We start from the raw sequence: 26069 nt of genomic DNA on the forward strand, positions 1-26069 counted from the left end.
GAACCAAATTATTCGAATGCAGTTTTTCCGTCTAAGCTCTCCTTGAGTCGTATCTCCGTATCTTTTATGGAAAGGGTTTCTTTTTGCATTTGACCCTGTTCCTGCTTCTAACTTTTAAATGGCAAAAGCAAATGTGCTTTGAAAAGTGTGTTACACTGTAGTTGTTAAATAAAGCAATAACCTATGCACTTGTAATGCTTTCTCTATGACCTACTTACATACTACTTCACCCTCCTTATAGTATGATTAAAAGCTGCTTTGAATCCACTATTCCCTCAAGGGATTTGAGGCTAGAATTTAACAAACTGCTGAGAAGGCTTAAGTCAGTAAGAGGGCTTCCCTACAGCTTCTTCCAGCTAATTCACATGTAATTAAAAGGAAAATAAATATTTCAAAAGAACATACGTTTTAATGAAGCATTTTTAAGCACTTACACCTTGCATAATGGGGCAAATTTATAAGGATCTCTCTATTCCATATGCAGATTTTAAGCAAAATTATTTGTGATCCTCTCCTCCCCCCTCTTTGCATCCTGTTCGAAGCGTGGATTTACTTTTCAGTCAGCAGCAGTGGGACTGTGGTCCTTAGAAGTGACAGGCTGGTGAGACTGAAGTCCTTTAGATTTAGCATGTACCAAAAAAACTCATGATGAAGAGGTGCAGATCCAGCCACACAGGGTGAAGTGGGGGTGGAGACTTCTTAGTTAAAAGAATATCTTCATCCTCACTGAGCAGCCTGTATTTCTTCTGAGCTAAAATCTGTCCCTTCTGCAGTGGCAAGATTTTGAAATTGAAAGTTAATCCAACTCTGCTCTGGGCCGGATTAACCACCATGGAGGCCTCAGATCAAAAACCAGGTGGCTGCATCCAGCTGGAGAAAGTTTTGCTGGTTTCTCCTTTCATTTGGACTTTGCACTTAATTTTTTTTTTTATCCACTGTATAGTCAGTCCTACGTTGTGATGGATGGGTGGTGTAAAGGAATCACCATGAATTTAGTAAAGAGGAGCCATAGCTTTGCTTTTGTGCCTTTCTGTGTGGAAGTTTAGGTGCCATGGTGATGAGGACAGTATGCGAACATATAGAGCAGAGCAGATTAATAACACTATAGATATCTGTTCAGGATTGCAGCTGTCCTACGGGGATTATGCTGAGGGCCAAGTGAACCTTTTCTTTCTTTAGACTTGCAAAGTAGGCAAAAATTTTAGCAGCCTGAGGGGTTTTTCTTCCTTTTTAACTGTTTAAAATTTAAAAGTCTCTTAGTGCAATAAACTGGACTCTACAGATTTGACAGTTCTATGGGGTTTTTCCCTATAAAATCAACATTGGTCAAAATTTAAATAAAACTTGGCCTGACTGATAACACATTTTTTATGGGTCAATTTAATTTTTGTATTAGAATGCTCTTTGAAAAGTTTAAGCATAGTAGGTTTTAATTTGCATTTGTTACTTTTTGCAAGCGTTGATTATCCATAACAAATCAAATTATAAAACCTAGAGAGAGATTCAGATGGAGAAGCACACACAATGGAGAGGAACGTTCTGTCTGTCTAGACTGCTCAGATCACCTAGTAATCTTCGTAAATATGTTAATATTCTTTTGCCTGGAGCGGCTTTGTATTGAAGCAAGTAGGTCTTGGAGATGGAAAGGAAAATTTATACAGATTTTCAGGGGGCGGTGGCATGGGGGGGGGCCTCCAGCTATTTGTATGCGTGGAATTTTGTGCGCGTCTTGGTGGTGACACTTCTGTGTGCGGCCAACTCTGGGAGCAGCGAGGTTGGGAGCGGGTTTTTGGGAGGTTACAGCCACGAGAAAGGATTTGCCGTCATTAGTTATTTAAATCCCTCTTTCTGATCAGTGAGGACAGAGTTACTACCAGTCTCTCGCCAGCCAGTAACATCACTCTGAGCATTTAAAAGACTGCCAAGGTCTGAATGGCAGGAGTTAGAGTGGAGAGAGCCTGCACCCAGAACCTGACCAAACCTTCCCAGTGCCCCCAGTTTGGCTCCGGCCGCACCGGGAAGCTCCGTGCCCGGCGAGCCCCGGGTGTGCGGCGGGCAGTGCCCGCCCAGGGCCGTGAGGGGCGCGGGGCCCGGCTCTCCCCTCACGGCCGCGGGGCCGGGCAGCGCTGCGGAGGCGCCGGGCGGGTCCCGCCGCCCCCGGGCCGGGCCGGGCGGAGCCGCGGAGCCCCGGGCGGGCAGCCCCCGGCCCGGCAGCGGCAATAGGCCTCTCCCGGGGCGGCGGGGGCGCAGGGGTTAACGGGGAGCCGCAGCGGGGAGATGGCTCCGCCTCCCCGCTCAGCACCTGGCGCTCCACCGACAGTTGCCTCAGCAGTCGATTTCGGAGGGGATTGGCGGAAAAAACCGAGAGGGGGAGAGAAATGTGACAACTGCCGGGGCTGGCGGCTGCCGCGGGGAGGCCTCCGCACCTGTGCCTGCCGCTCCGCCGCCCGGCGCAGTTGTGGGATCCGCCGCGCCCCGCCGCATCCTCCCGCCGACCGCCGCGGCGCCCCCGGAGCCCAGCATGACTTCTTCGTTCAAGCTGGATTTCCTTCCGGAGATGATGGTCGACGGCCGCTTGCTGGTCTCTGACAGAATGTAAGTGGCGGCGGGGCTGCCGCCGGGTCCCCCCCGCCCCGGCTCCGGGTACCGCCCGGCACCGAGCCCCCGCCGCGGGGCTCCGGCCGGGTGCCTCCCGCACCGCCCGCCCTTCCGCGGGAGGGGAAGGGGGGTTCGTACCCCCAGCCACCCCCTCTTCCCAAGTCACTTGGTGGTCTCCGTGTCGTGCCCCCTCCCGGGGTGTTCAGCGTCCCGCAGGTCGGTGCCGGCGGGCGCGGGGGGTTATCGGCTGCCGCCGATGATGATGCAACGTGGAGAAACGCGCATCGGTCGCGTAGCTGAGCGCTCTCCCCTCCGTGCCCAGCGAAGCCCTCCACAGACACCTGTCCCCTGCACCCAGCCCGCACCCACCCGTGTCTTCTCACCCCTTCCCGGAAGAATAAAAATGCCCCTGCAAATTTTCATCAGTTTTCAAATTCAGATGAAATACTAAGCATCCACTGGGAGTACCAGGCAGAACGCAAAGATGTGGCTTCGGGTTTTTTTGTTTGGTTGGTTTTTTTCACATACCGTCCCCGACAGCGACCTGGTACGGCGAGTGTTAATTAGGGTGAGAATGGTTGTTTAACGTGCGGTTGGAGTGGAGATGAGATGTATTGGAGGGCGCTGAATGCTGGAATTTCAGGAGAAGTATTCCCCTAGCCCAGCTCTGCTCTGTTAATCTCCGTCTGAAAGTTTCTATTATCATCCTCTTGGGCATTGCCAATTGACAGGTATTTTCAGGTAATCTAAGCCTTGTATGAAAAAGTAAAAGCTAGAAGTGATGAAATAGACATCTGCTGGAAGATATGAAGTGTGAGGATTGTGCTGCATTATTTTACAGCATTCAAAATATCTTTTATTTTGTTGCTTTTTCTTCTTTCATCAGGATGACAAACGTAGTTTGAGTTACATTAGAATGAAGCGAGAGGCTTTGGCATTGACTCTGCACTGAAGCTGTTCTGGTTGAGGCAGCACTTAAGTTACAAGTGTAAATAATCCCGTGTGTGCAGCAGAGAGTGTCACCTGCAATTTGCACAAATCAGGTTGCAAACTGTGCCCCCATCTAAAGCTATTCAGACTTTTAGTGCTTTTTTTACTGGCAACCAAACTTTCTCTGAGGTGGAATGCTTTCCTTTGCACCAGCAGTGTTCTGCATGGAGACATTCAGTAGTGGCCAGTTGTTCAGACAGCTGAGGTTTAGTGAGTGTGTGGGAGAGGGGCAAGAGTCAGGGGGGAAGGTGCTTGGTGCAGATGACTTACACTATTTTTTTACAGTCCTTGAAGGACAGTGGAGTGTGTAAATGCTGCCTGCTTCTTGTCTTAAATTTGTGATCTTAAATTCTGAAGAGTTCTGTGCTGTGTTTTGCTCTTCCCATTGTAAAATCCTGGGGTTTATTTGCATTAGTCAGTTTTGGTAAAAGTGCTGTCAATTTCTTCCGCTTTGCAGAAAAATCTCAGAGGTTTTACCATTAGGGTACAAAGTAACAGCTGAACACTGGTATCTCTGGCTCTGCAGCCCTCTGTAGGGACCTGCCACAGCCAAACTTCCCCTTGTTTTCATCATCTCATTCTCAGCTTTGATTAGACTTACTACCTGCTGTCCTTCCAAACAGTCAGAAAAGATCCTGCTAGCAAACATCTCCAAGCTCAAAGGCACTATTAACTGTGGCTGATGATGCCCTGTTGTCACTTAAGCTTATATAACTTTATCTCCAGTTTGCCCCTCGAGGTGGGGGAGTACCATGTCAAATTCTTTCTTCTGCATTACTCTCTTCATACTCCTTTTCTCTGTGAAGCATCCATAATATATTTTAACGCAGCTTGAAACACAGTCATTGTTCATTAGATGCAAAGCTTAATGTGTGTCCAAAGATACAAAAATTAGTCTTGAGAAATGTCAGCTCCTAAGTGGATCTTGAAATACAGAAGTTTAATAATGGAGTTGTTAAATGCACACATCCTTATAGGGTTGGTGCTGGTTCCTCATGCAGTTTTTGGGGGGGAGGGGTGGCTAAGTAATATCTTGAAGGAAAAAACTACCTCCTGTATCATCAGTGGTCGTGATGTGATGTGCTTCCTTGTATTAACCAAACCTTGCTCTGCTGCTGATCTAAGTAATTGTGGAGATGGTATGATTTCAAGGGATCATGTGTCATGCATGCAAATTAATATTGAGGCTAAATTGCCATGAACTCAGAGAGCTTCTGTTCCTAACAAAAACAGTCTTGAAACTAAATGCTGTGTGTTAGACCTTTGCTACACTGCCTTTCTAATGCTCTCATTCACTGTTTAAAACCATCTTTATCTTGTCCCTCTTACCCAAGTGGTGACATATATTTATTTGCAAGTCCCCAACTCTCTGGACTAATCAGTGCTGATGAGGATGCAGTTTGATTACGCATCAGGGGTCAGGGGCACACGAGCACCTTCCCCTTTAGCTGCCCCCCCAGGCGAGCGGCGAGCCGCCAGCAGCGCTAGCGGGGTGGCGCGGAGCATCCGAGAGCACGCTCCGAGTTGCCACGCTGCACAAAACTTTTAACCTCGCCATCTGCTCCAGCCATTCCGTGTATCTCAGCTCAGACTTTAGCAGAAAGAAATTTCCTATTTTAGAGCAAGGCAATTAGCAAAATATATGTATGACACTTCTCTTTCACAGCAAAAATTGGCAAAACTAGATTTTTATTTTTTTTAATATGCCGGTGGCATATCGGATGTTTTGGGAAATTGATCGCATACAATATCACTTGCGCTTCTTCTTTGCACATTTAAAAATTATTTGTAAAGGGATTTATTTTCAGAATCCTCTGTTATTTCAAGGAGAGAGAAAAAGATGATTTTTCAGGGAATAACTTTCAGTGCATACCTAGTGTGAAAGTTAACTACCAGCCTGATAATTGCAAAGTTAAAATGCTTTTACCTCTGTGAGAATGTTAATGGCTCTTAAATGTTGGTTGCTTTCAAATTTCACTGCTGTTACTTCATAGCTAAACAGAAATAAAATAGCACATCAGATACACTGAGCATGACTGTGTATAATTAAACTGTATGCGTGGCATCAGTGTACCTGGTTAGTGACTGAATGGCAATTTACTAGTAAAAATTAATTAATGACATGGCATTGGAAAGTAGATACTCTAGGATATGAAGCATAAAAATGCATGAACTTCTGTTCTTGGGGACAGATGGCAAGCTGGATTCTCTAACTATGGTAAATGCCTGCGAAGAGCCCTACTTGGTGAGTGCTCTGGGAAGGATCAGGAACTGACTGCTGTTGTGCACTGCGGGGAAGAGGCAGTTCTGAGGAAAATGCATAGATAGATGTAGGTGAAACATAGAGATGAAATGTGTGTGTGTATGTGGACAGGGTAGGAGAGGGTTAATGGTTACTATGTGAGGTTATAAAATCTGAGTTCAATGTAATTTGCTGATTTCACTGGCTTACATGTACATGCCAACTGGATGATTGTGAAGTGGTTGCTTTGAGGATTAAATACTCATCGTTGTAACCCCCCCCATGTTGATTTCTGCAATACCACAAGATTTTTCCATTCTATGTTCCACATTTCAGTACCTGGGATTATCTTTAATGTGAATGAGTATCAGTGTTTGTAACTACTGAAACAAACTCAAATTTTACTTTAATTTTTGGTAGGTGGATATAATACTAATAAAATACATTATACTTCAACAATGTGCATGCAACTGCATGGGTAATGAAGCAATAATGTGAAATAATATTCAACCTTTGAATTTCTTTCTCTTGTAATCAAAAATGAGTCAAAATCAGATATACATGCAATATGCTGATTTAAAAGCCAGTGAAGATAAATTTTTGACACTTTTTGTTTGTACTTGCTTTTTAGTAAATAAGAAATGTCATCATTCACAGGAAATGCCTGCACTTTAAAATACAGAACTTCATTTTCTGCAGTGAACCTGCAATACAGGATTTTTAGTTTTTTTTTTAGCAAAAAATTGGAGATACCTAATTTATATTTTTAAACTTAACTGTAGGGAAACTCAACATCCTGTCAAAAATTTTTTTTCTACTCTGATGTTTTTTATATCTAGAATATCATCCCATGATTTCCTACCTGAAAATAGACAATTGGGATTTTTTAAGACCACAGTTTCATCCTTATACGGGCATTTTATTCTAACTTTGCTTCAGTAATAGCTGTATTTTACTTAAGTTACTTGTGTGACAGGTTCTTTGGGCCACTACTGAGGAAAAGCGAAGCAAAAAATGAAGGCGATTTTTGACTGTTGCCAAGAATCTTCAGAAAGAAAAATAAATCTTTGGATGTCTATTAAGTAATTACAATTTCATGGTGTCCTTCTCCCCATCATCTTTTCTAGAATCTCATTCAGAAGTTAACCTACGATAACTCTCAGCACATCAATATTTAAATATAACTTTCACTTCCTATGATACGATCTCACAAGTTTTAAGCTTCCCCCACACGTATTCATCATCCAAATTAATCATCAGTTATGATTTCTCTAACAACTTTGATAACTCTAAATATTTCATTGGCATTTTAGGATGTTTGATATCTTATGAGCATTTGGACTATTCAAATTTCATGATTAATTCATGGATTAATATAAAAATATTTGACCAAACCGATACAGGGGAAAGGTGTACAAACGCTTTTCATTTTTAAAAGAACCTGGAATAGAAAGAGTACACTTGGACAAGACAACATTCTACAGAGAAATAATTGTTTTAAAGTTTAAGCAAATAAACTTCTTCTAAAGTGGACAGGCACCGTTTTGGTTCTTTCTTTTTTTGTTTACACACACCGTTTCCTATACAGGATTATTTCTTGTGTGTTCATATAGTTGCAAAGTATATTCCATCTCCTGGCATGATTTCCTTTGATTAAAACAAACTGGTGGCAGGGCAAGGTTAACCAGAGGCTAAAGTCACAAAATAGGGAATATAGGTAGAAAGCAAGGCTGAGCTTTCCTTAGCAAAGAAGTGGGAGAACAAGAAAAACCTTCATAGGTACAAGATAAATGCAGGAACAAGAATGCCTATTTGGAAAATAAAAACTAATTGGAGCAATAAATGTAATGTTCTCAAGTAATTGTGAAATAATTATTCCCCTTTAGAATCATCATACTTTAATTGCTTTCCAACGCATTCCTGCGTTCTCCGTGGCTGTGGAAAGGAGGAGAAGTGCTTGTGTTCCCTTCAGGATTTCATTTTTCATTTGCAGTAAGCTGCTGGCTTTCTCATAAAGGTTTTCAGAAATATGTTGCCTTAAATGCTGTTGTGTTCTTCCATATGGTGTTAAATAGAAAAGGTGAATGGCAGATGCTGAAGGTATAAATTCCCTCCTAACATCCAAATAAAGCACCCTGAGATTTAGTGGTGCAGTTCTCCATCCTCTGTATCACAGATTTATAATCAATCTCTCATTTTCATTGAGACTGGGTTACGTAAATAGGACACACTTCAGTAGTGTAGCCTCTTTGCTCACAGCTTGATTCTTGAAAATTCAGCTGACAATAGTTTAAAATTATAATATTAATAAAGAGGAGATCATCTGGCCTTCAAAATGACATCTGAAAGCAGCTTCTGTTTTGTGCTAAATCTTAATTACTGTATTTAAATGAATGCCTAAATGAGCCAATTCACAAAGGAGTTGCCTACTGTACCAGTAGTGCCTGTTTGGTGATTTATTTTTTTTTTCCATTTACACAAATATAAAAAAATAGTTTATATGGATGAGAACAGCTGCGTTCTCTTGCCTCTTACAACTCAGCTGAAGAAGGCTGAGTAGCTTTAGTGTGTTCTCTGCCCTGGGACGGCTTCTCCCTTGCCTGCCAAATGGTGGCAATGCTTAAAGTCAAGTTTAAAAGCCATGCTCTAAAACAAGCATTGGTGTAAGAGCTGTGAGAAAGATCCTGCACAGGCCTCTTGGGCTGTATTTTGTGAGTTCACCCATCCCTTGCTATCAGGGGCAGCATATTGTCACAGCTGAGGGCAGGACTTAGGGCTTAGTACCGTGGAGTGACTGAGTCCCTGCCTGTGAGTGCTCCAGCCTTTGGTCAGGCTGGAGGGGATGTGCTCCTGCCCACTTCTGCTCAGCTCAGTCTGGAAGCCAAGAGCTGTGTCGTGGTTTCCCTGGAAGGACTCACCATGCCCAGCTGTGCCCAGCTCCTTCTGCTCCCCACTGCATCAGGGATGGACTAATCCCCTGCAGAGAAGCATGCAGGGAATTTATGTCCTTGATTTCCCCTCAGCCTATGCATAGTGAGCCACTTCAGGTTTGCCAGGGAAACGACAACAGCAACCTGAGAATTCTGCTTTATGATTTTCACATCCCTCTTCATTCCTTAAATAGTTGTGTGGATCTTACCTGGGGTTTTAGAGTTTACAACCATGGTTATTCCAGAGATGTAGCTATTGCTTTTTCAGAAAATTGCATTAGTGATCTATGGATTTTTAATTTTTTATCATTATTATTATTGTTTTCTTTTTTCCATGTAGGTTAGTGTGACAAAGAAAATGTAGTCCTGGCAGAAAGGCCTAACACTGTCTCAACAGTCAAATGCAGCAATTCATTGCAACATTAATTGCAACTTTTTCAGTGTCTTCCCACTTTACATGCTCTCACTCCTAGACCACAGTGGAGATTTTGAGAGGAGTATCCCGACACAAACAGTTTTTAGTTGGTGTGTGTGTGTGTGTAGCTGGGTGTCTCCATGGCACAAGTGCTATGACCCTTTCACAGTCCCAGGTTAAACTGTGCTTTCCCCTGTCCTCTGTTCCTACCTCCTATATGCTTTGAAGCAGCTCTAGTCTGGCTGCAAGTCACAGCTGACAAGAGATATCTTTTGTTTCATAACCCTGAAAAATAATGAAAATCCATCTTCCTCTTTACTCAAAGGTGTGACAATGTCTTCATGCCTAATATGTAAGCGCTATTCCTGTTTCTTGCTCCTCAAAAGCTTTGCACCACTGAATTGCTCAGACATGTGAAAAACCCCCAAACACCGACAGCTTGCTTGACCCACCACTTGTGTTGTTGACTCCAGGGGCACTTGGTCCAGTGATGGTTTCTGGCCTTGTGTGAGATAAGTGCACTTCATTTGCCTGAAACAGGCCCAGAAGTTGAAAATTATTAGCTTCTGGGAGAGGATAACTGCATTTGAAAATCTACAAAATCAAGTGATCTATTCCCTTCTTCTCTTTTTTTTTTTCCCCTGGCTCATTCAATTTCTTGGCTCTGTCAGCCTTCGCCTGCAATTCATTGCTAGTGAGAGAGACATCTGGTTCTGCCCTTTATCAATAAGTGCATTTATATTTTTTTCTATATTTCTACACAGATGGAATGTAGAACAAGCATTAGGAGTTTGAAATGTTTTCAAACATACTCCATGCCCAGTGGCTATTGCTTAAAGAAAACTCTGTTCTATACCTGGTTTTTATACAAGATGCTCTAGAAATTGCAAGTCACATGGCTGTGGTTTGTCTTGATTTCACCATGAGTTTTAGTAAACTTGATCCCTTTGTTGTGTCTTCCAGGGAAGTAAAAACACTCTTCCATTTTATCTGTAATGTGCATTAAAGATCTATTAACATATAGAAAAGCTGATAATTTCATTAGTCAGTAAATGAGCTTTCAATATTTTTTCTTAATTCTGTTTAATTTCTTCTTCCAAGATCTTATTGCTTAGAAACCAGTTTCTCATATTCTAATGGCCCTATCCAACATTAAACTACTTCTGTCCAAAACAAAAAACAAGCAAACAAAAATTAAAAAAAAGAGATAAAAAAAAAAAAGAATTCAGGAAATCCCAGGGACTATTACTTTAGGTATGCTTTTAGGCTTTAAAATTCATTCCAAAAAATATTTTGATTGGGATGATATTCAGAGATTTGACCACAAAACTAGAAATTCTGAATTAAGGAATAACCACAGATGATCTAGATGATCGCTCCAAGAAAAAAATGCAGAAGTCATTCCACTTGTCCTAATCTGACCCACATCATTCAACTTTTTCCTCGAAGCACTGAATTTTTAGGATTGCCAGGTGAGCACTGGCTTTTTCCGGCAGGTTCAGTGTTGCCAGCTCCTCCTGGAGATCAGTATTGAGTGGGAGGGGACCAGGGGGAAGAGGAAGGAATAAAATTAGCATTTAATTTTGCAGGATGTGGAAAAATCAATGACAAGTGAAGCAATTCTTAGAAAAAGAGAACCTCTCTGGACACGTAAAGCACTATTATCTGATGTTTTATTACCAGCTATAGCCTGTAGTCCGTGTTCAAGCCAAACTTCCGATGGGTTTCCAGGAGCTTGGCTTGAATGAGGAATGCATAATGCTGGGCTTTGCATCCCATGCCAGGCTGTCCAGCTCTGAACGATGAATTGCAGTCGTGTACGTGTTTTTTTGCAGCCTTTTTCTCATTGCTTGCCTCAGAGTGAACTTCAGCATGGAAACATGAGGCAAATAACTTTTCAGATACTGTTCTACCTTGCTAGCAGAGTGCCTGTCTTGATGATGAAGTGGAAGATAAGTCAGTTTGAGTTAGGCAGGTATTCTTTTGAGGCATGTTCACACATCTCAGGTTGGGGCGGGGGGGTTCCGCTCCTCTTGTCAAATCTTTTCCCCTTTGTCAGAGAGGAGGATTCATCTCAATGCCTGAGGGCTTTTGGCTTCCACAGATTCTCTATTGTTTGGCTGCAGAAGATAGAGTACAACTTCCCCTTTTAAGCTGGTTTGTTGTCTGTAGAGAGGAGAGTAAATGCAGCAGTTCATAACTGCTCGGATATAGTTGAAGAAAGTCCAGCAATGTATTACGGATTTTTAAAACAATTGGGTTTGCCTGATTTCATTGTCCCCTAAGTGCAGCCTAGTATCTCACTTGGTAGACCACAATTATTTATCTTCAAGACAAGGCTGTGTAGAATAGGAAAAGCTCAGAGTTTCAGTATCTTCTTACTATTCCCATGACTTTGCTGGGTATTTCACTGGAATAGGATGAAGCCTTATATATGCTTTTGTATGTATTGTATAACATAAAGATTTAGGATCAGATTCTGGGTATTTTTTGAGCCTTTTTTCTTCCTGCAGTGTCTTCTTCAATGTGGCCATATAGATGTTGACAGAGTTCTCGCTGTCATTGGAAAGACAGCAGCAACTCTTCAGTGTCCTATGCCAACCCTTCCTTTGAAACCAGCATTCACAGAGGAATGAGACCTGTTTTCCAGCAAAAAATATTGGTTACAAGGCTTAATGTAGCCTGAAGAGTCTTCCAGAGCACTGGCTGATCTCTGTGTTTTCAAAGTATTATTCCAGGCTCCTTCAGGTCACTTCTTCCCCTGCAAGCACAGTTTCTCGGATTTGGGAAGAGGTCCTGCAGCAGCCTCGTTGCTGCCTCTCTGTCTGTGTTGGTGAACAGCAGGCCAATTGTAGCAAGAGGTACACTCTGGAATTCAGAAAGGAGCAATTTTCAGCTTGCTGAGATGCCATTGCTACCTGGAGTCTCTGCAGGAGCTGGAGACTATTTGGCTGTGCTTCTTTGCTCTCTCTGTCCTCATCTCCACATCAGGGGATGCTTAGACTTCTTTACTTTGCTGGCCTTCGCAGGATTTGAAGGTCTCTGAGCACCCCTTGTATCTCCATTTCTTCTCAAGTGGGGAAAGGCAGTGGAGAGGACTAATTCTGACTTCAGCCACTTGGGCCTCTGATTTTCCTGTTTGGTTTGGAGCCACATATATAGAGTGAATTTGGAGTTAAGAGATGCCAGGCCTCTGGGGAAAATGAATATTGTGGAGCAGAAAAAGGTATATATTTAGGCAAGGCTTTCATATAAGATGCAAATTTAGGATTACTTAGAAGAGAAAATAATCATTTAAAATTAATATTACACTTAAAAAGTGGAGCATCATTTGTGTTAACAGGAATGAAGATTTTATTTTTAAGCTCAGCAAAGCCCCAAATCCCAGAAAATGCAAAAATGCTGCTGATAATTTCTGGACATGAACCTGGAAGGCTTCATGGAAACTTAAAAATAAATCAACTTCCCTCTTCTTTCCCAAAACTCTTTGGGAAAAAAAAAAGGTGTAAATATTTAACAGCAAATAATCACATTGCCAAGAACAGCAAACAAAGCCTTTTTATTCAATTCTATAATATGCTGTAAATAATGAAAACCCTCATAGATCTCGCTGGATTTTTTTTATCAGTGAAGAAGCTTAGTATGTAGCGCTTTAAAAATCCATCAACATAGCTAAAACTCTTTTTCCAATCTCTTACAACTTCATGCTATATTTTTCTCTGTCCCTGAAATATGCAATTTTCCCTGTTTATGTTTGTTTAAAATGTTGGGAGCCTTCAGCATCCGTAATGATCCATCCATGTTTCAATCAAGAAGTCCTCCCTTCCCTTTTCTACCTTGTGAGTTAAGTGCCACCCTGCTTTGCTCTCCATTATCACCATCCTTTCAACATCCACAAAAACACCACTGTGATTCCTTCCCTGCTTCTCTGGTGGACGAAATTCCTACAAATACCTCCAAAACATTTACTTGGTTTTCTCCCTTCTTTGAAAAGTAAGAGAAACCTATTGAACTTGGAAAAAAACATCTAGAATTTAGATCTGAGGTGCTTAATGGTTTTATATTCTTACTTTCCAGATAGTGATTCAAATTTTCAAAGTCCCTGAAAGCATGACCAGCCTTTCTGGTCTGTGTTCGTTGACCCAGCAGACTGGAATTATCAGCCCTGACTGATTTTCTAGGTCTTCTGGGGATCTGTTGTTTGACAAAGTATAGTAGTTTTTCTTGCATTAGTGGATGTTTTAGTAGGTTGTCTCAGCTCTGTTTTTTAAACAGTCTTGTCTACAAGTTGTGAACCAAATGCAATACTATCATGTTGTTTTCTTTTTTCCCACAACCACAAGTTGCCCTACTTACCCAATGCAAATCACTGTGGATCTACGCAATGTGCCTTTCTCAAGGGCATCTCTTAATTCCATGTGACAAGCTGGGGAGTTTCAGCCAGCAATGTTGAGCGCTGAAAGAAGACCTGGTTAGGCTCAGTAGGACTTAAATTTTAAGCAATCCTCCCAGATTATAGCTTTGACAGACCTTGTGTATGAGCAGTTTCTTCAACATTGAGGTGTTTAGGTGAGACTTTCATTATTAACAGCCTTCCCCTTTATAGTAAATATGTACAAGGTAGTTGATGCTGCAGGAAGACACAGAGGTCTCAGTAGATTGCAACCTTTTCTCTCTGCAGTTGACTTTTCATAGTACAAAACTGGTGGTAAAACTCAATGAAGACAAGTGATTTAGAATCAGCTCAAATATTCAGGTTCCAGAAAGACTGGTTGTTATAAATAAATTAAGGACTGAATCCAAAGCTCGTTGAGTCAATGGGCAGGCTCCCTTTGATTTCAAAGCACTCTGTATCTGTGATCCAAACGCACCGCGAACAAATAAAGACAAAGAATTTATGTTGATTGGACATATTCAGTGTGACAAGAGCTTAAGTCTGATTCTCCTCTTTGCTTATGAAACACAACTGTGTGCTTCTCCCCGGGGTTGCTGGAAGACAAGTATTTTGGTAGCTGCATGCTAGGACTCACAATTAGTGCAAACGCTGGCTCCTAGTGCTACGAATCACAGCACTTTATGAAATGGAGAGAAAGTTATGGAAAGGGAAAGTTATGGCTAATAACAAGGGTTTATCCTGATTTGTCTTCAGAGCTTTAAAGATGTTAATTTATCCTATTTTTATGTTTCTTAATTATTTTTAAAAAGCCATCTTGATCTGTTACAATGGTAAGTTTAATAGCATCAAAACACTTGCAGTTAAATTGTAGGCTTTAGAGAGGAGGATCTCTGCTGGCTGAATGCCGTCTATTCTCATCTCTTGTGCTGGCTGAAATATTCTGTGGCATCAAGCTTTGGGTGTGCCTGTCCTCTCACCTCTGGGACTTTGGAGACACTGTATACATTCTTCATTCTATGTGTAAAACCTTGTTTAGAAAGTGAGTTTATTTTCTTAGTCAAGGAGCTCAAGGTACTCCAAGTACCTCAAGGTACTTACAACAATATGTTGAAAGTAGCATAAGGGTTTCATCAAGATCACTTGTGTCTCACACTGATTCTGGTTTACTACTGAGGTAGATGCTGAATAGAGAAGCACAAATCACTTTTCACCCTATATAATTAACTTACATGAAGCGGAACTCTGATGCAGATTTATTTTTTTTTAATATCAGATACACTTATTTCATTTTACCTTAAAATAGTTTACTCTTCTGGGTCTTATGAACAAATCAAATGCTTGATTTCTCTTTCTGAAATTCTTGATCATGTTAGCTTTGAAGCAGCCTTCAGGCCCATTTCTAAACTGAAGCTGGTTGGTTTGTCTCAAAGTGCCTTCCCCTCATGCAGCCTTGATACCTTTTTACTTGCTATCTTTTTATTCTGATCTAGATTTACTTTTGCAACTGCAAAAGGCATGATCATTTGAACAAGGTGTACTGTGGTGTACACCTCTACATTTTTAGCTACTGTATTTCAATTTTTTTTATAGACCTCCAATTTTCAGAGTAACTCAAATTAATCTTTGTTCTGGTTTATTTAGGTTCCCTGTGCAAAGGGTAGAATTATGGGAAAAGTAAAAGCAGAATGTATGTAGGGGTTAGTATAAACCACAATCCTTTTCATACTGAACATTAGCTTGTTGAAATGCCTCCACTCTTGGCAGAAGACAAGCTTCGTAACCTAAGAGGATGTGATTTGAGTGGAGTTTTCATGCCCCATGTGCTCATTGTGTTCTTGCCACTGATGCAAACATTATCTATAATTACATTTTCAAGAGACTGAAAATTGCAGTCTTTGTGGAACAAAAATGCAGCTGAAGAATGGAATGTATATCCTCTCCACCCTCATTATAAGGCTTATAAAAATCAAACTATAAGGCCCAGTACCGTAGCTTTCAGATACAGGAAACCATCACTGTTAGCCTGCAGTAGAGCATTTTCACTGAAAATTAAGGCCTTTTGATAATCAAGCTAGTGCTGTTATTTCTACTAGCTTGCCATTGAAACTAGTCAAACTAAAATTTGTAATTCAGATCAGTATAAATAAAGTTGGAGTAATTACTCTGTTTGCTTATTTACAATATTTTCAGGGGTTTGAGATTTAATTCACAACTGATGGCAACATTAAAAGATTTATTAGACAGATCATAACATGGGTGTTGAAACATCCTACCACACCGTGCTGTGCACCAGCCATGTTTTTCAGGGGGTAAAGAGAAATACTGAAAATGCTGTTTTTATGATGTTCTCCTGGACACCAAGGAATTTTAATGCTGCTGCTCAAATGGCACATCTCAATAAAACATCTCTTCCCTACATTTGTGTTACCATCTTTATTCCAGTAGCTGGAGAACCAGAAGTAGAAAGGAGAATACATATCCTTGATTTTCTGTGTCAAACAAGCACTGGAAACTTAAATAAAAGTTTCCAGGTGGAGACAGCTAATCCTGATCTCCTGTAGCATGCTTTTTAGAGTAGAAATTAATGAAATTATACTGCATCAATCACCTGTGTTCATAACACCCATGCCTTCATTTTCCTCTTATGAACTTCAGTTCTGAGTGGGGTTTTCCCTCCAATAAGTGGGGCATTTGAATGTTCTCTGAAAGTGGAATTTCTCTCTGATACCAGGGAGATAAATGCTTTTGAATAGAAAGACACATGCTGTTATTGGTTCTATTATTTGCTTCACTGAGGAGTGTGCATAGAGGTGTTGAATGATCACATCAATGCTAATAAATAGATAAATAAGGGGTGGTCCTGAATGCCTGTAAATCCATGAGAATAGATGCAGGAATCTAGGAATTTATTGTTAGAAACACAAATAGTCTGGACTAAAATTTGTGTGTATTCACTTCTTTCCTTTCAAGCTGGCAGTTTCTTGTTATTCTAAAGAAAGTAATTTGGTTGCCCTTCCTAGGTTCACAGTTATTGTTAAAATCAATTCTAAAAGTAATTTTAGATGAAATAGTGTAAGTCTTATTAGGTATATGTTTATGACCATCTAACTTTATATGGAAAGGGCTCTGGGCAACATCATATTGTAGTCAGGTGACAATAAGAGCAGCTAGAGCCACATACTTTATGCAGTTGCTGCCCAAGTTGGTAATTCTGCCTCCCCAAGTTCTACTCCCTGATTGCTGCAAGTTATGCCCAGGAACACTGTGGTGATTGAGTGCTGGAGTTCCCAGGACAGCATCTATTCTTAGTGGTCCAGCAAAACTTATTAAGAAAAGTAATTAGAACAAAGCTCAAGTACATTAGCCTCTTTAATGCTCCTGAATTCTCAGAGCTGTCTTCAACATTGGCAGAGGCTGTTTCCAGTCGAGAAGCTGAGGCAACTTTCTTTGCTGAAGTTAAACCCACTTTGGCACTGTGGTGGGAATTTCTTCTTACATAATAATATCAAGACCCGGACAGATCAAAGGGCGCTGGTATTCCAGTTAATGAAAATAACCTACTTTGCTTTTATTTTTATGATGTATTTCTGTCAAGATGCAAAGTTCTGTGTTTCTGCCTGCTTCTAATGTATGGTGTTCTTCTACATCATGTCACCTCACACCTTTTCTGTCATCTCCTGAGGCCAAAGAACTATGTTGTGTTTCTATAACTATCCATTTCCCTTTAAAGAATCATTTTTTCTCTCTTTCTTCTTTATCATAAATCTGCCATCTTAACTCTGGCAGGCTGGAAATGTATTTTCTTTCTCTGCTTGCACCACCACCCAGCATTACATTTGTTCAACAAATCTTCTCTGCCATCCCCCTGAATATTTGTTCCTCCACTGGAATTCAAAATCCAGTTTCAAGCCTGTTCAGTCTTGTCTGAGGAATCAAAACTGTGTCTCCTTGGGCTTTCAGGAAGTCTTTGGGGAGATCTCTTTGATATTTAAACTACTTCAGAAATGTGAGTGGCCATGTTCCTGAGATGGGAATGTTCAGTAAAAACCTTCAGCAGAAGGAGACGTGTTGAGAGGAGCTACAAGGAGAGGTGCTCTTCATTTTTTCTTACTGTACACCTGTATTCACTCATCTTGGGTACTTGTCCCCTTCCCCAGGCATTCCCCTCCCTGCTAATTTTGGTAGAGTTGGACAAGAGTGTCCTTTCAGCTGTAGGATGTCCTGTTAGGCAGGAAAACAAGTTTCTAGGTTTTACAAGTCCAGACTACTCACATTCACTTACTGAACAAGCAGTCTATTTATAAAGGGTCTTACAAGCTATTTTTTCTTCCCTTATGCCAATTAGTGACAATTTTTAGGTCTTTTCTCCTGCCACACTCCAGATTTTTTGTCTTTGTTCTTCAGTTGGCTTCGAGAGGTCTTTTGATGCTTTCTGTACTGTTGCTTTATAGGCCAGACAGTCGCGTCAAGTGTCACTCCTAACAACATGCAGTCTGTATAGTAAATTTAAAAAAATAACATTCATTTGTTCTTGATCTCAAAAATAAAATCCTCTTCCAGTGAAAGCTGCTGAGTTGCAAGGACTGCACAGCAGCTTGTGCTTCTGGGAACACCTGACCGTTGGGAAGACCCATCACTGTGCCCACACCAAAATTCTGCTACTTGTTTTTCCTTCTTAGTAATTCTTAGACCTATGGGGGAGTGGAACATAATTTTCAGTAAACTGGCTTGTGCCTGCATTGAATCCAGCTTATCCCATTTCAGATATTTGTATCGTAAATTTCCAATGGCACTGAAAATATGTTTGCTAATTTTAAAAGATTCTCAGGACTTTCCCAAGGATGGAGAGGAATTATGTCCCATAACTCCTGAGGAAGGCAGACTTTTGCCTGGCACTGCAGACAGGATTGATGTTCCCCAACCAACTTTTTAATAAAATACACTGTTTGAATATAAATATTTAAGTAGTCAGAAAAGAGTCTGCCACTACCTGCCTTAAAGTTTCTGTTTCCCCACACTGAGGAGCTGAATGCTGATCCTCAGGCTGTTCCATTCTGTGATGCTAATAGCACTAATACAGTATCATTGTGTTTGAGGCTTCAAAGATACCATACAAGCATTTTCTTATGATTCCCTGATCTTTGCATTTATACCCAGCTGTTTGTTATTCAGTTCAGCCATCAGCATCTAAGTCTCAATGGACCATGTAATATGCAGCTGTAGCCAGATGTAATGCTTCCTATTCCTAAATGTTTCTGTTAGAAGCTAAGAGTGGCAGGCTAAAGACGACTGATAACAGTGTTGCTTGCATTAATTTAAACTCTAGAGCTACAGTGATTCTGTTTGGTAAATTTATTCCATGGCCAACAAGCAGAGCAGTATTTCCAATCTCCATCATTGCTAGTAGTGTTGACATTAAATACATCGAGTATGTCTGCACTGATACAGAATGTACTTATGGTGCTAATTCAAATAGGAGAGGGTTGTCCAATTTGCATAAACAAATATATTTTCAGATACAGTTCTATTTAAGAGAGATAAAGGCAGGAAAAAGCTTGTTCTAAACAATGACTCGCAATAATTTGGAACAGTTCAACAAATCTTCTCTCTCTTTAATTTTTTGTTCTCTGTGGATAGCCAGGGAACTTTTACACTACCTTGTTCATGCCACAGGCAGATCTTGCTCTGCTCATCTTTCCTGACATGGGTGGTGGCACAGAAGGGAATTACAATGTTTGAGTTTTCTGCCACAGATCACACTGAAGCATTTGGCAAATCACTTCAGCAGGTGACTGGGATTGCACACATACTCAGGGAGTCTTGGTTAAGCTCTTCACTAGAAGAAAAATTTATAAAGTTGTTCAGCCTGGAGAGTGGAAGACTTTTGGGAGGCCTTCCAGTACCAAAAGGGGCTACAAGAGAGCTGGAGCAGGACTTTGAACAAGGGACTACCAGGGGTAATGGCTTTAAACTGAGAGAGCGCAGATTTAGATTAGATGTTGGAAAGAAATTCTTTATTTCCAACAGGAGGTTGTTGAGGCACTGGAACAAGCTGCCCAGAGAAGCTGTAGATGTCCCATCCCTGGAAATTTTCAAGGCCAGAGTGGATGGAGCTATGAGCAGCCTGGTCTAGTAGAAAGTGTCCCTGCCCTGTGGCAGTGAGGTTGGACTTGATCTTTAAGGTCCTTCCACACCAAAACCATTCTGTGATTATTTCTAAATTGATGCCAGTGGGTGGTTAGAGACTTCTAAGAAACTTTGGACAGGAGCATTCTTCACTGCAAAATTCCTTATCAGTGGGGACTCAACATACTTCAAAATTTTCATAGAAATTAACTTTTCTCTAGGGATTTTCATTTTTCATTGGCAGTGTAACTTCATAACACATGCTTTAGATACTGCTTGGTCATTTCATATTGTTTAACTCAGTGTAAGAATGAAATCAAAATTAGATGTGTAGTGTTTCTTCCCTTGTTTCTTCCCTTCCCCTAAACCCAAACCCAGCTTCATATATATATATATAGATGCAGCCCCAGTGCTGGGCACTGTGGGCTCAGGTCGGATTCCAGAGTGAGCAGCGCTACACAGAGGATTTGATGTGATTGTAATGAATTGCACAGGGGAAGTGCTTGTTTGAAATCAACTCCATTAACTCAGAGCACAAACCATTGCAAAGTCAACAGTTTTTCTGAGTGGCCACCGCCAGCCATCTCTTTTGAAAACACTAATGGGCTGTTTAATTAGGTGATGAAAATTGTTTACAGTTAGTGATCCCAAGTTTTGTCATTTTAATAATGGTTAAATTCAATCTCTTCTTTGATTCTTGGCAACTCTCTCATTATTTCATAACCTGCTTATGTCTAGTTTAATTCATTTGCCTGTATTAAAACCGACCCTCTTGTGCAGTAGTGGTGTTTGCTTAACTGCACTGTGTCATTGCAATATGTGGGGAACAACTAATATTCAGCAGTGGACGTTAAACAAGCACAGCCCTGGACATTTGTGGAGGATGTATTCCTTTTTAGTTGACTGTATATGAGACCTAAAGATAATCCATCCCAGTATGTGCATTACAACTGTTCCTGTGTATCTCTTACTTCTGGGTGTGCTAGCTTCTCTACTCTCTCTCCAAGCTTAATAATACCTGTCACATTGCAAATCTAAGAAGGAGTAACTTAGAGAATGTGGTTTAACCCACTTACTCCTTCCCTCTCTGCCTCCAGTGGAATGGGGGAGAGAATGGGGAGCTGGAAGTAAAATTCATAGGTTGAGATAGGTTAACAGGGTAAAAAGAATTACAGGAAAAAAAGACTGTAGAAAGCAAGTGATGCACAATGCAATTTCTCACCACCACCTGACCAAAGCCCAGACAGTTCCTGAACAGCAGCCCCCAACCAGCTCTGCCCACAGTTTATACACTGAGCATGACACCATACAGTCTGGAATTCCCTTTGGCCACTTGGGGCAGGCTGTCCCTGCCGTGTCCCCTCCCAGCTCCCTGTGCCCCCCAGCCACATCACAGGTGGGGAGGTGGGAGAAACTAAAAAGTCTTTGTGAGTTGGTCTAAACCCTGCTTAGCCACAACTGGAATAGCAGTGAGTTATCAATGTTATTCTCATCCTAAATCCAAAAACACAGCACTACACCAGCTACAGGGAGGAAAATTAACCCTATCTGAGTGAAACCAGGACCTTATATGCTTGATTTGGTCTTCAGTGGTTGCTTTAGAGCAACCAAGAGCGGGAGTTTTCCTTTTTCTCCTAATTTTCTGATGTTCGTCTTTACTTGGTGAAGGTGGATTATTGGAAATTATTAATATTTTGCATTTTGATGGCCACAGGATGCCTGTGGGCTCCTTTTCCTCTTCACCCTATCTAAGCATACTGCAAAGACCCACAAGTCCCTGTCTGAGCAAGCATACAGTCTAAATGACAAGCAAAAGAAATTGTTGGAATGTGAACAATTATATGTAAAGCACACCTGAATGACAGGAGATGCATCCAGACTCATTGGATGGCACTGGCAGAGGCCAGGAGATGTCTGGTTCCCAGCCTCTTGGTCCTTTGCCATCTCAATGGACTTGGATTTTGGTTTGATTTTTGACAGCATTATATGCCTCGTATTTTGCCAAGCAGCTCAAGCAGAGGCAGATAAACAAACTGGCAGATGCTGGGGGAGGGAACATCTTTTCAGTTTGGGTTTACTTCCCTGTCTGTTTCAAAATTATGTCCTATACGGGTCTTTGGATTCAGAAGGAATGGGAGCCATTCAGTTGAGTTTTGGATGCCACTAAAATGGAACCTCACAGAGTGGGTTTTTTTGTGGAGCTGGAGATTGGTTTGTTCAGAAACCACTGAACAAACATCAACCATTGTGGTTGATGCTGTGATATGAAACCCTACAGCATTTCTAAACCTCTTTGCACCTCCTATTTTTGTGTTGCAGATGTAAAGGCATCATTAATATAAGCATGCAATATGCTGCATGGGTAATTAAATCATTCTTGCGTCGTTTTTCCTTACAAAGTGGTACAGACAGTTACAACAGTATGTGACTGCAATTAGATAAAGGTTGTGTTTTCTGGAGCTCAGAAACCATGTGGGAGACCCCATCCCATCTTCAGAAGGCACTTCATGGCTTCTGAGTCCCAGGATATCAAGTCCCAAGGACATCACTAAGATGTTTCTAAAGTCCTTTGCAGTTTAGCTGCTCAAGAGTTCTTTAGCTCTAAAAGTTTGCAAAGACAAAACCTTGGGTACAACTTTAGAACAGGGTTACTACAGCAGCTGTACATCAGTGACCAGACAAGGGTATAAGAATCAGAGTGGTAAGAAGGATGTACACATTTTCCAGCATGACAATACTCACTTCAGGTGTTTTCCACTACTATCTTGTGTACTCAGCTTTCTGAAATCAAGGTAAATAGTCAAGCTGAGGATTGTTGTATTCCTGTGTTTCTGACATTACTGGACTTCTGGAAACCACTGTGATGCTTTTGCAGTATGACAGGTGGTCTATTATATAAATAAGAATGACTAAAGAAGAAACTGTTTATGTTCAAGGCGTAGAACTACATGAATGATTCAAAGCAAATGCAATTTCTCCCATTTTCTGACTGTTGTATTCCTGGAAAGTTCTTTAAATATGCATAGAAAATGCAAGCAAAATAGTTTTTTTTTAAATTTCTAATTGTTTGTGCCATTTTCTCTCTAGGGAGCAAACAGATGAACCAAAATAAATAAGGTTTATTCTACAGCTTTAGTGATAAAGATACTTGACCTGAATAATAGTGGGAAATAATGAATGCAAATGTTTGCAAGAAGCTGTCACATATCTTTATTATGTAATCAATACCAAGGAGTTGGGATTATGTTCACATAGTAGTGGCACACCCTTAAAATACTATGGTTCACCATAAATGCAATTTTAAGAGTACCATTCAATCTCCTTACTTATAAGGGATGTTTTTAATAGCTTTTCCTCCTTACCTTTGTGTCTTAGTTACACACTCAGGAAAGTGTGTCTCTCCTTTGAAACTTCATGTAGCAAACTGCATGAGAGCAGGTTTTTACGCTTTTGGGGTCAAAGTTCTATGAGCTTGGCTGTTTTCAAAGCTAGAAAGCAAAGGGTTAGAAGGAGTCTTTGTATTTTTCTATTCCCAAATCTCCATTTAAATTGAAACATAATTTTATGAACATTGCATCTGAATGCCATTTCTTTTTACAGGATCCCTTACCTCTGGGACACTGGCTTGGATCAGAATTTTTTTTTTTTGTCTTGCAACAGCTGTTCAGTGCATGAAATAAGCCAGTGGATGTGGTCCAGTTTATAGTGGGAAAGTGTCCATCTCCAAACCACCATCTCAGTTGGCACTGAGTATCATCCTTGTCTCAGCAAAACGGCCAGAAATTGAATGAGCATGAATAATGAACCCTTTGCAATTGTCCAGGTCAGGTTGACAGCAATTTTGCCTCTGTCTATTGATAAACTTGGCAAAGGTTCTGCATTTCCAGGCACACAGAGGCCTTTCTTAATGGTTAATTCTCCAAAATAAAATGCACCAAGTTTGAAGTTGCTGTCATTCCTAGTGCTGATGAATACGATGATGGAGTTTTCAGAACATTTTCGTAAGGGGAAGAACTTCTTACCCTGAACAGTTTTAATTTTAAAATCACAACCACAGGAACAGTAAAAGGTGGCTTCGTGTTGCAGTAATCCAGAGGATGAGATTTAAATAGTATAGACTGTCACATGACCTAAATTTTCAAATTTGAGTGTCTAAAATTAGACACTGAAAATCAGGACAATTATTTTAGTCTTCCTACCCATTTTTGCATGCACAGAAATACATTGTTAAATCTCATATTCATTTTCTGTGGAAGTAGTGGTGGTTAGTTTTAACTTAGTGTATTTTCTCTGAGGAGCCCTGAACAGTTTTATGAAGTGTGTCAATGTCTTGGTAAAGAAAATTTGATATTGAAACCCGGCAAAGTTGTATCTGTACTCTCATCTTAATATAAAACTGTCCTTTCAACCAGCCTGGAGCCTTTGGAGACATTCACAAGGAGGATTATCTTTCTTGGCATCCTCCATAATCACTGGAGAATGAGAGGCTCCAGTTCTGAAACATCTTCTTGGCGCTCTGTATTCCATCCAAGGAGCTTTTTGTCTGGTGCCTGTAGAAGGAGCCCAGATCTGTATTCCTATCCCTGAAAGTATCTTTGTGAGTACCTTTTTTCGAGGGATTAATGCAGTATAAAAAGATAACACTTCTTCCATGGTTGCCACATGAAGGGCATTTGCCCCTTCAGGTCCCACTTTTTCTTGTTCTAGAGACATCAACTTATCAAAATACCTGAGAGGAGCTGATAAATCTTGGATTTGTCAAATATTTACTCAGGTCTTTCCCTTTGAAGGGCCTGGTGGGACACCCATGTGTTGCACAGAAATGAGACCAGATTTTTGTGTCAGGTTTGTCTTTATGCAATCCATCTTGATTGAAGTCAAGTTAGGTGAAGAACGTGGTGTTAGTTGTCTAGTCCCATTTGACCCATTTGTCCAGGCTGAGCCCTAGAGCCAGCTAGAAAGCAGAAGGCTCAGGAAAAGCAAAAGGAGCATCTCAAATGCCAGCTTGTCTCAGAAGCTCTTTGTCAAACACTGAAAGTGAGGATGGAGACTTAGGCTTTATGTGGTTTGGGAACTTCTGGTGAAAATATTCTCATTGCAAAATGTGTGTGTTAGACATCTGGTTTTGTAGAAGTCCACCAGCTTTCTGTCAAGGAACAGTCATTTGCTTACTGGTGGAAGCAGGTGAAAAAGAGATGGATGTAGGTGAACTAGTAAGCTACCATGTGGGCCACTGCCTGGACTGGTTGAGTGAGAAACTTGAACCTTGGTGTCTTCATGTCAACCAAGTCACCTGCTTGCCAGATTGGTGATTTCCTGTGCAATGCTGGAAGGAGTAGGGCTTTCCATCCCTCAGTCTCAAAGTTAATGAGCTCAGGACTCACAAGGACAGTACAAGACAAATCTTCAAAATTAAATCTTCCCTGGCCTGTAGAGATCATACGTCTCATCTCATCTCATCACTGCCCCCCTTTCCCAAGACTTTAGATGTCTTAGAACACCAAATTCATCATACCTCTTTTAAATATAAAGTAAAATTGTTCCTTTAAAGGAAGGCTATACATCCAGTTATGTATTTCTTCCTATTATTCAGTAGATTTGTTTCTCATTTCAGACTCATATGAGACCTGAGACTGTGCAAAAACTTTAGAGAAAAGACCATTTCCTTGTACTGTGTTTATACAAAACCTAATTCTGTGGACCCTGACCCATGAAAGGTCTGAATAGCTCCTCCAAGACAAATAATAATCTGGGAAATATCAGCTTAACCTCTGCAAAACCAAATGCATTTGCTGGTCGTTGTAGGGTGAAAGGGAAAAAAAAAGTAAGTGTGCATAAAGAAAATGGCATCTGGTAGGCTGCAGGAAAATGGACCAGTCTATTAGGAATTAGTGCTAACAGGCCTCTAAGTTTCTTTCCTCAAAATTACTGCAGTCAAAAAAAATACCACTTCACATTTGTGCTTAATTTCACCTCTGTTTATTCTCCTCTCCTGTTCCCTGAAGAATGTAGATGAGGTTTAAGTTAGTCTTAATAGTAATAGGTTTGGAATCTAGCACACTTTCACAAAATTAACTTTGCTTCTGTTGATCTGGGAATTAAAATGCTTCATTAATTTAGCAAGTCCTGGTTTGACAGCCAAATAATGCATTTGGTGAGTTGTACTTTTAAGTCTAAAAATCTTATCTGCAGCCCTCCCTGTATGTCTCTGACATTCATGGCAGCTTGCAGATCTGCGTGGCCTGGAAAGGAGGAAAATGTGCCTGAATACACACATATACAAGTGCTCTAATACAGTTTACATGAATATGTTGTGTCCAAGCATGTATTTAAGCACTACAAGAGTACGTAACTATTAAGAAACCTGTTTCT

The 26069-nt window shown here is 40.9% G+C and overlaps 1 protein-coding gene across 9 annotated transcripts in view; it reads left to right on the plus strand.

Moving 5' to 3' along the window:
* Positions 1 to 26069, plus strand: part of CELF2 (CUGBP Elav-like family member 2) — a 545877-nt gene that overhangs the window by 299305 nt on the left and 220503 nt on the right. For 2 of the 9 annotated variants that reach the window (XM_015627338.3, XM_019006622.2), the window contains exon 1: positions 2328 to 2595. The exons of the other annotated variants lie outside the window; for them this stretch is intronic. In XM_015627338.3, coding sequence (XP_015482824.1) covers positions 2522 to 2595 — 74 coding nt within the window. In that variant the 5' untranslated portion in view covers positions 2328 to 2521. Of the gene's footprint in view, positions 1 to 2327; positions 2596 to 26069 lie in introns of those variants that run through there. 9 annotated transcript variants of the gene reach the window in all.

This window comes from Parus major, chromosome 1A (genome assembly GCF_001522545.3).
Source record: "Parus major isolate Abel chromosome 1A, Parus_major1.1, whole genome shotgun sequence".
NCBI lineage: Eukaryota > Metazoa > Chordata > Aves > Passeriformes > Paridae > Parus > Parus major.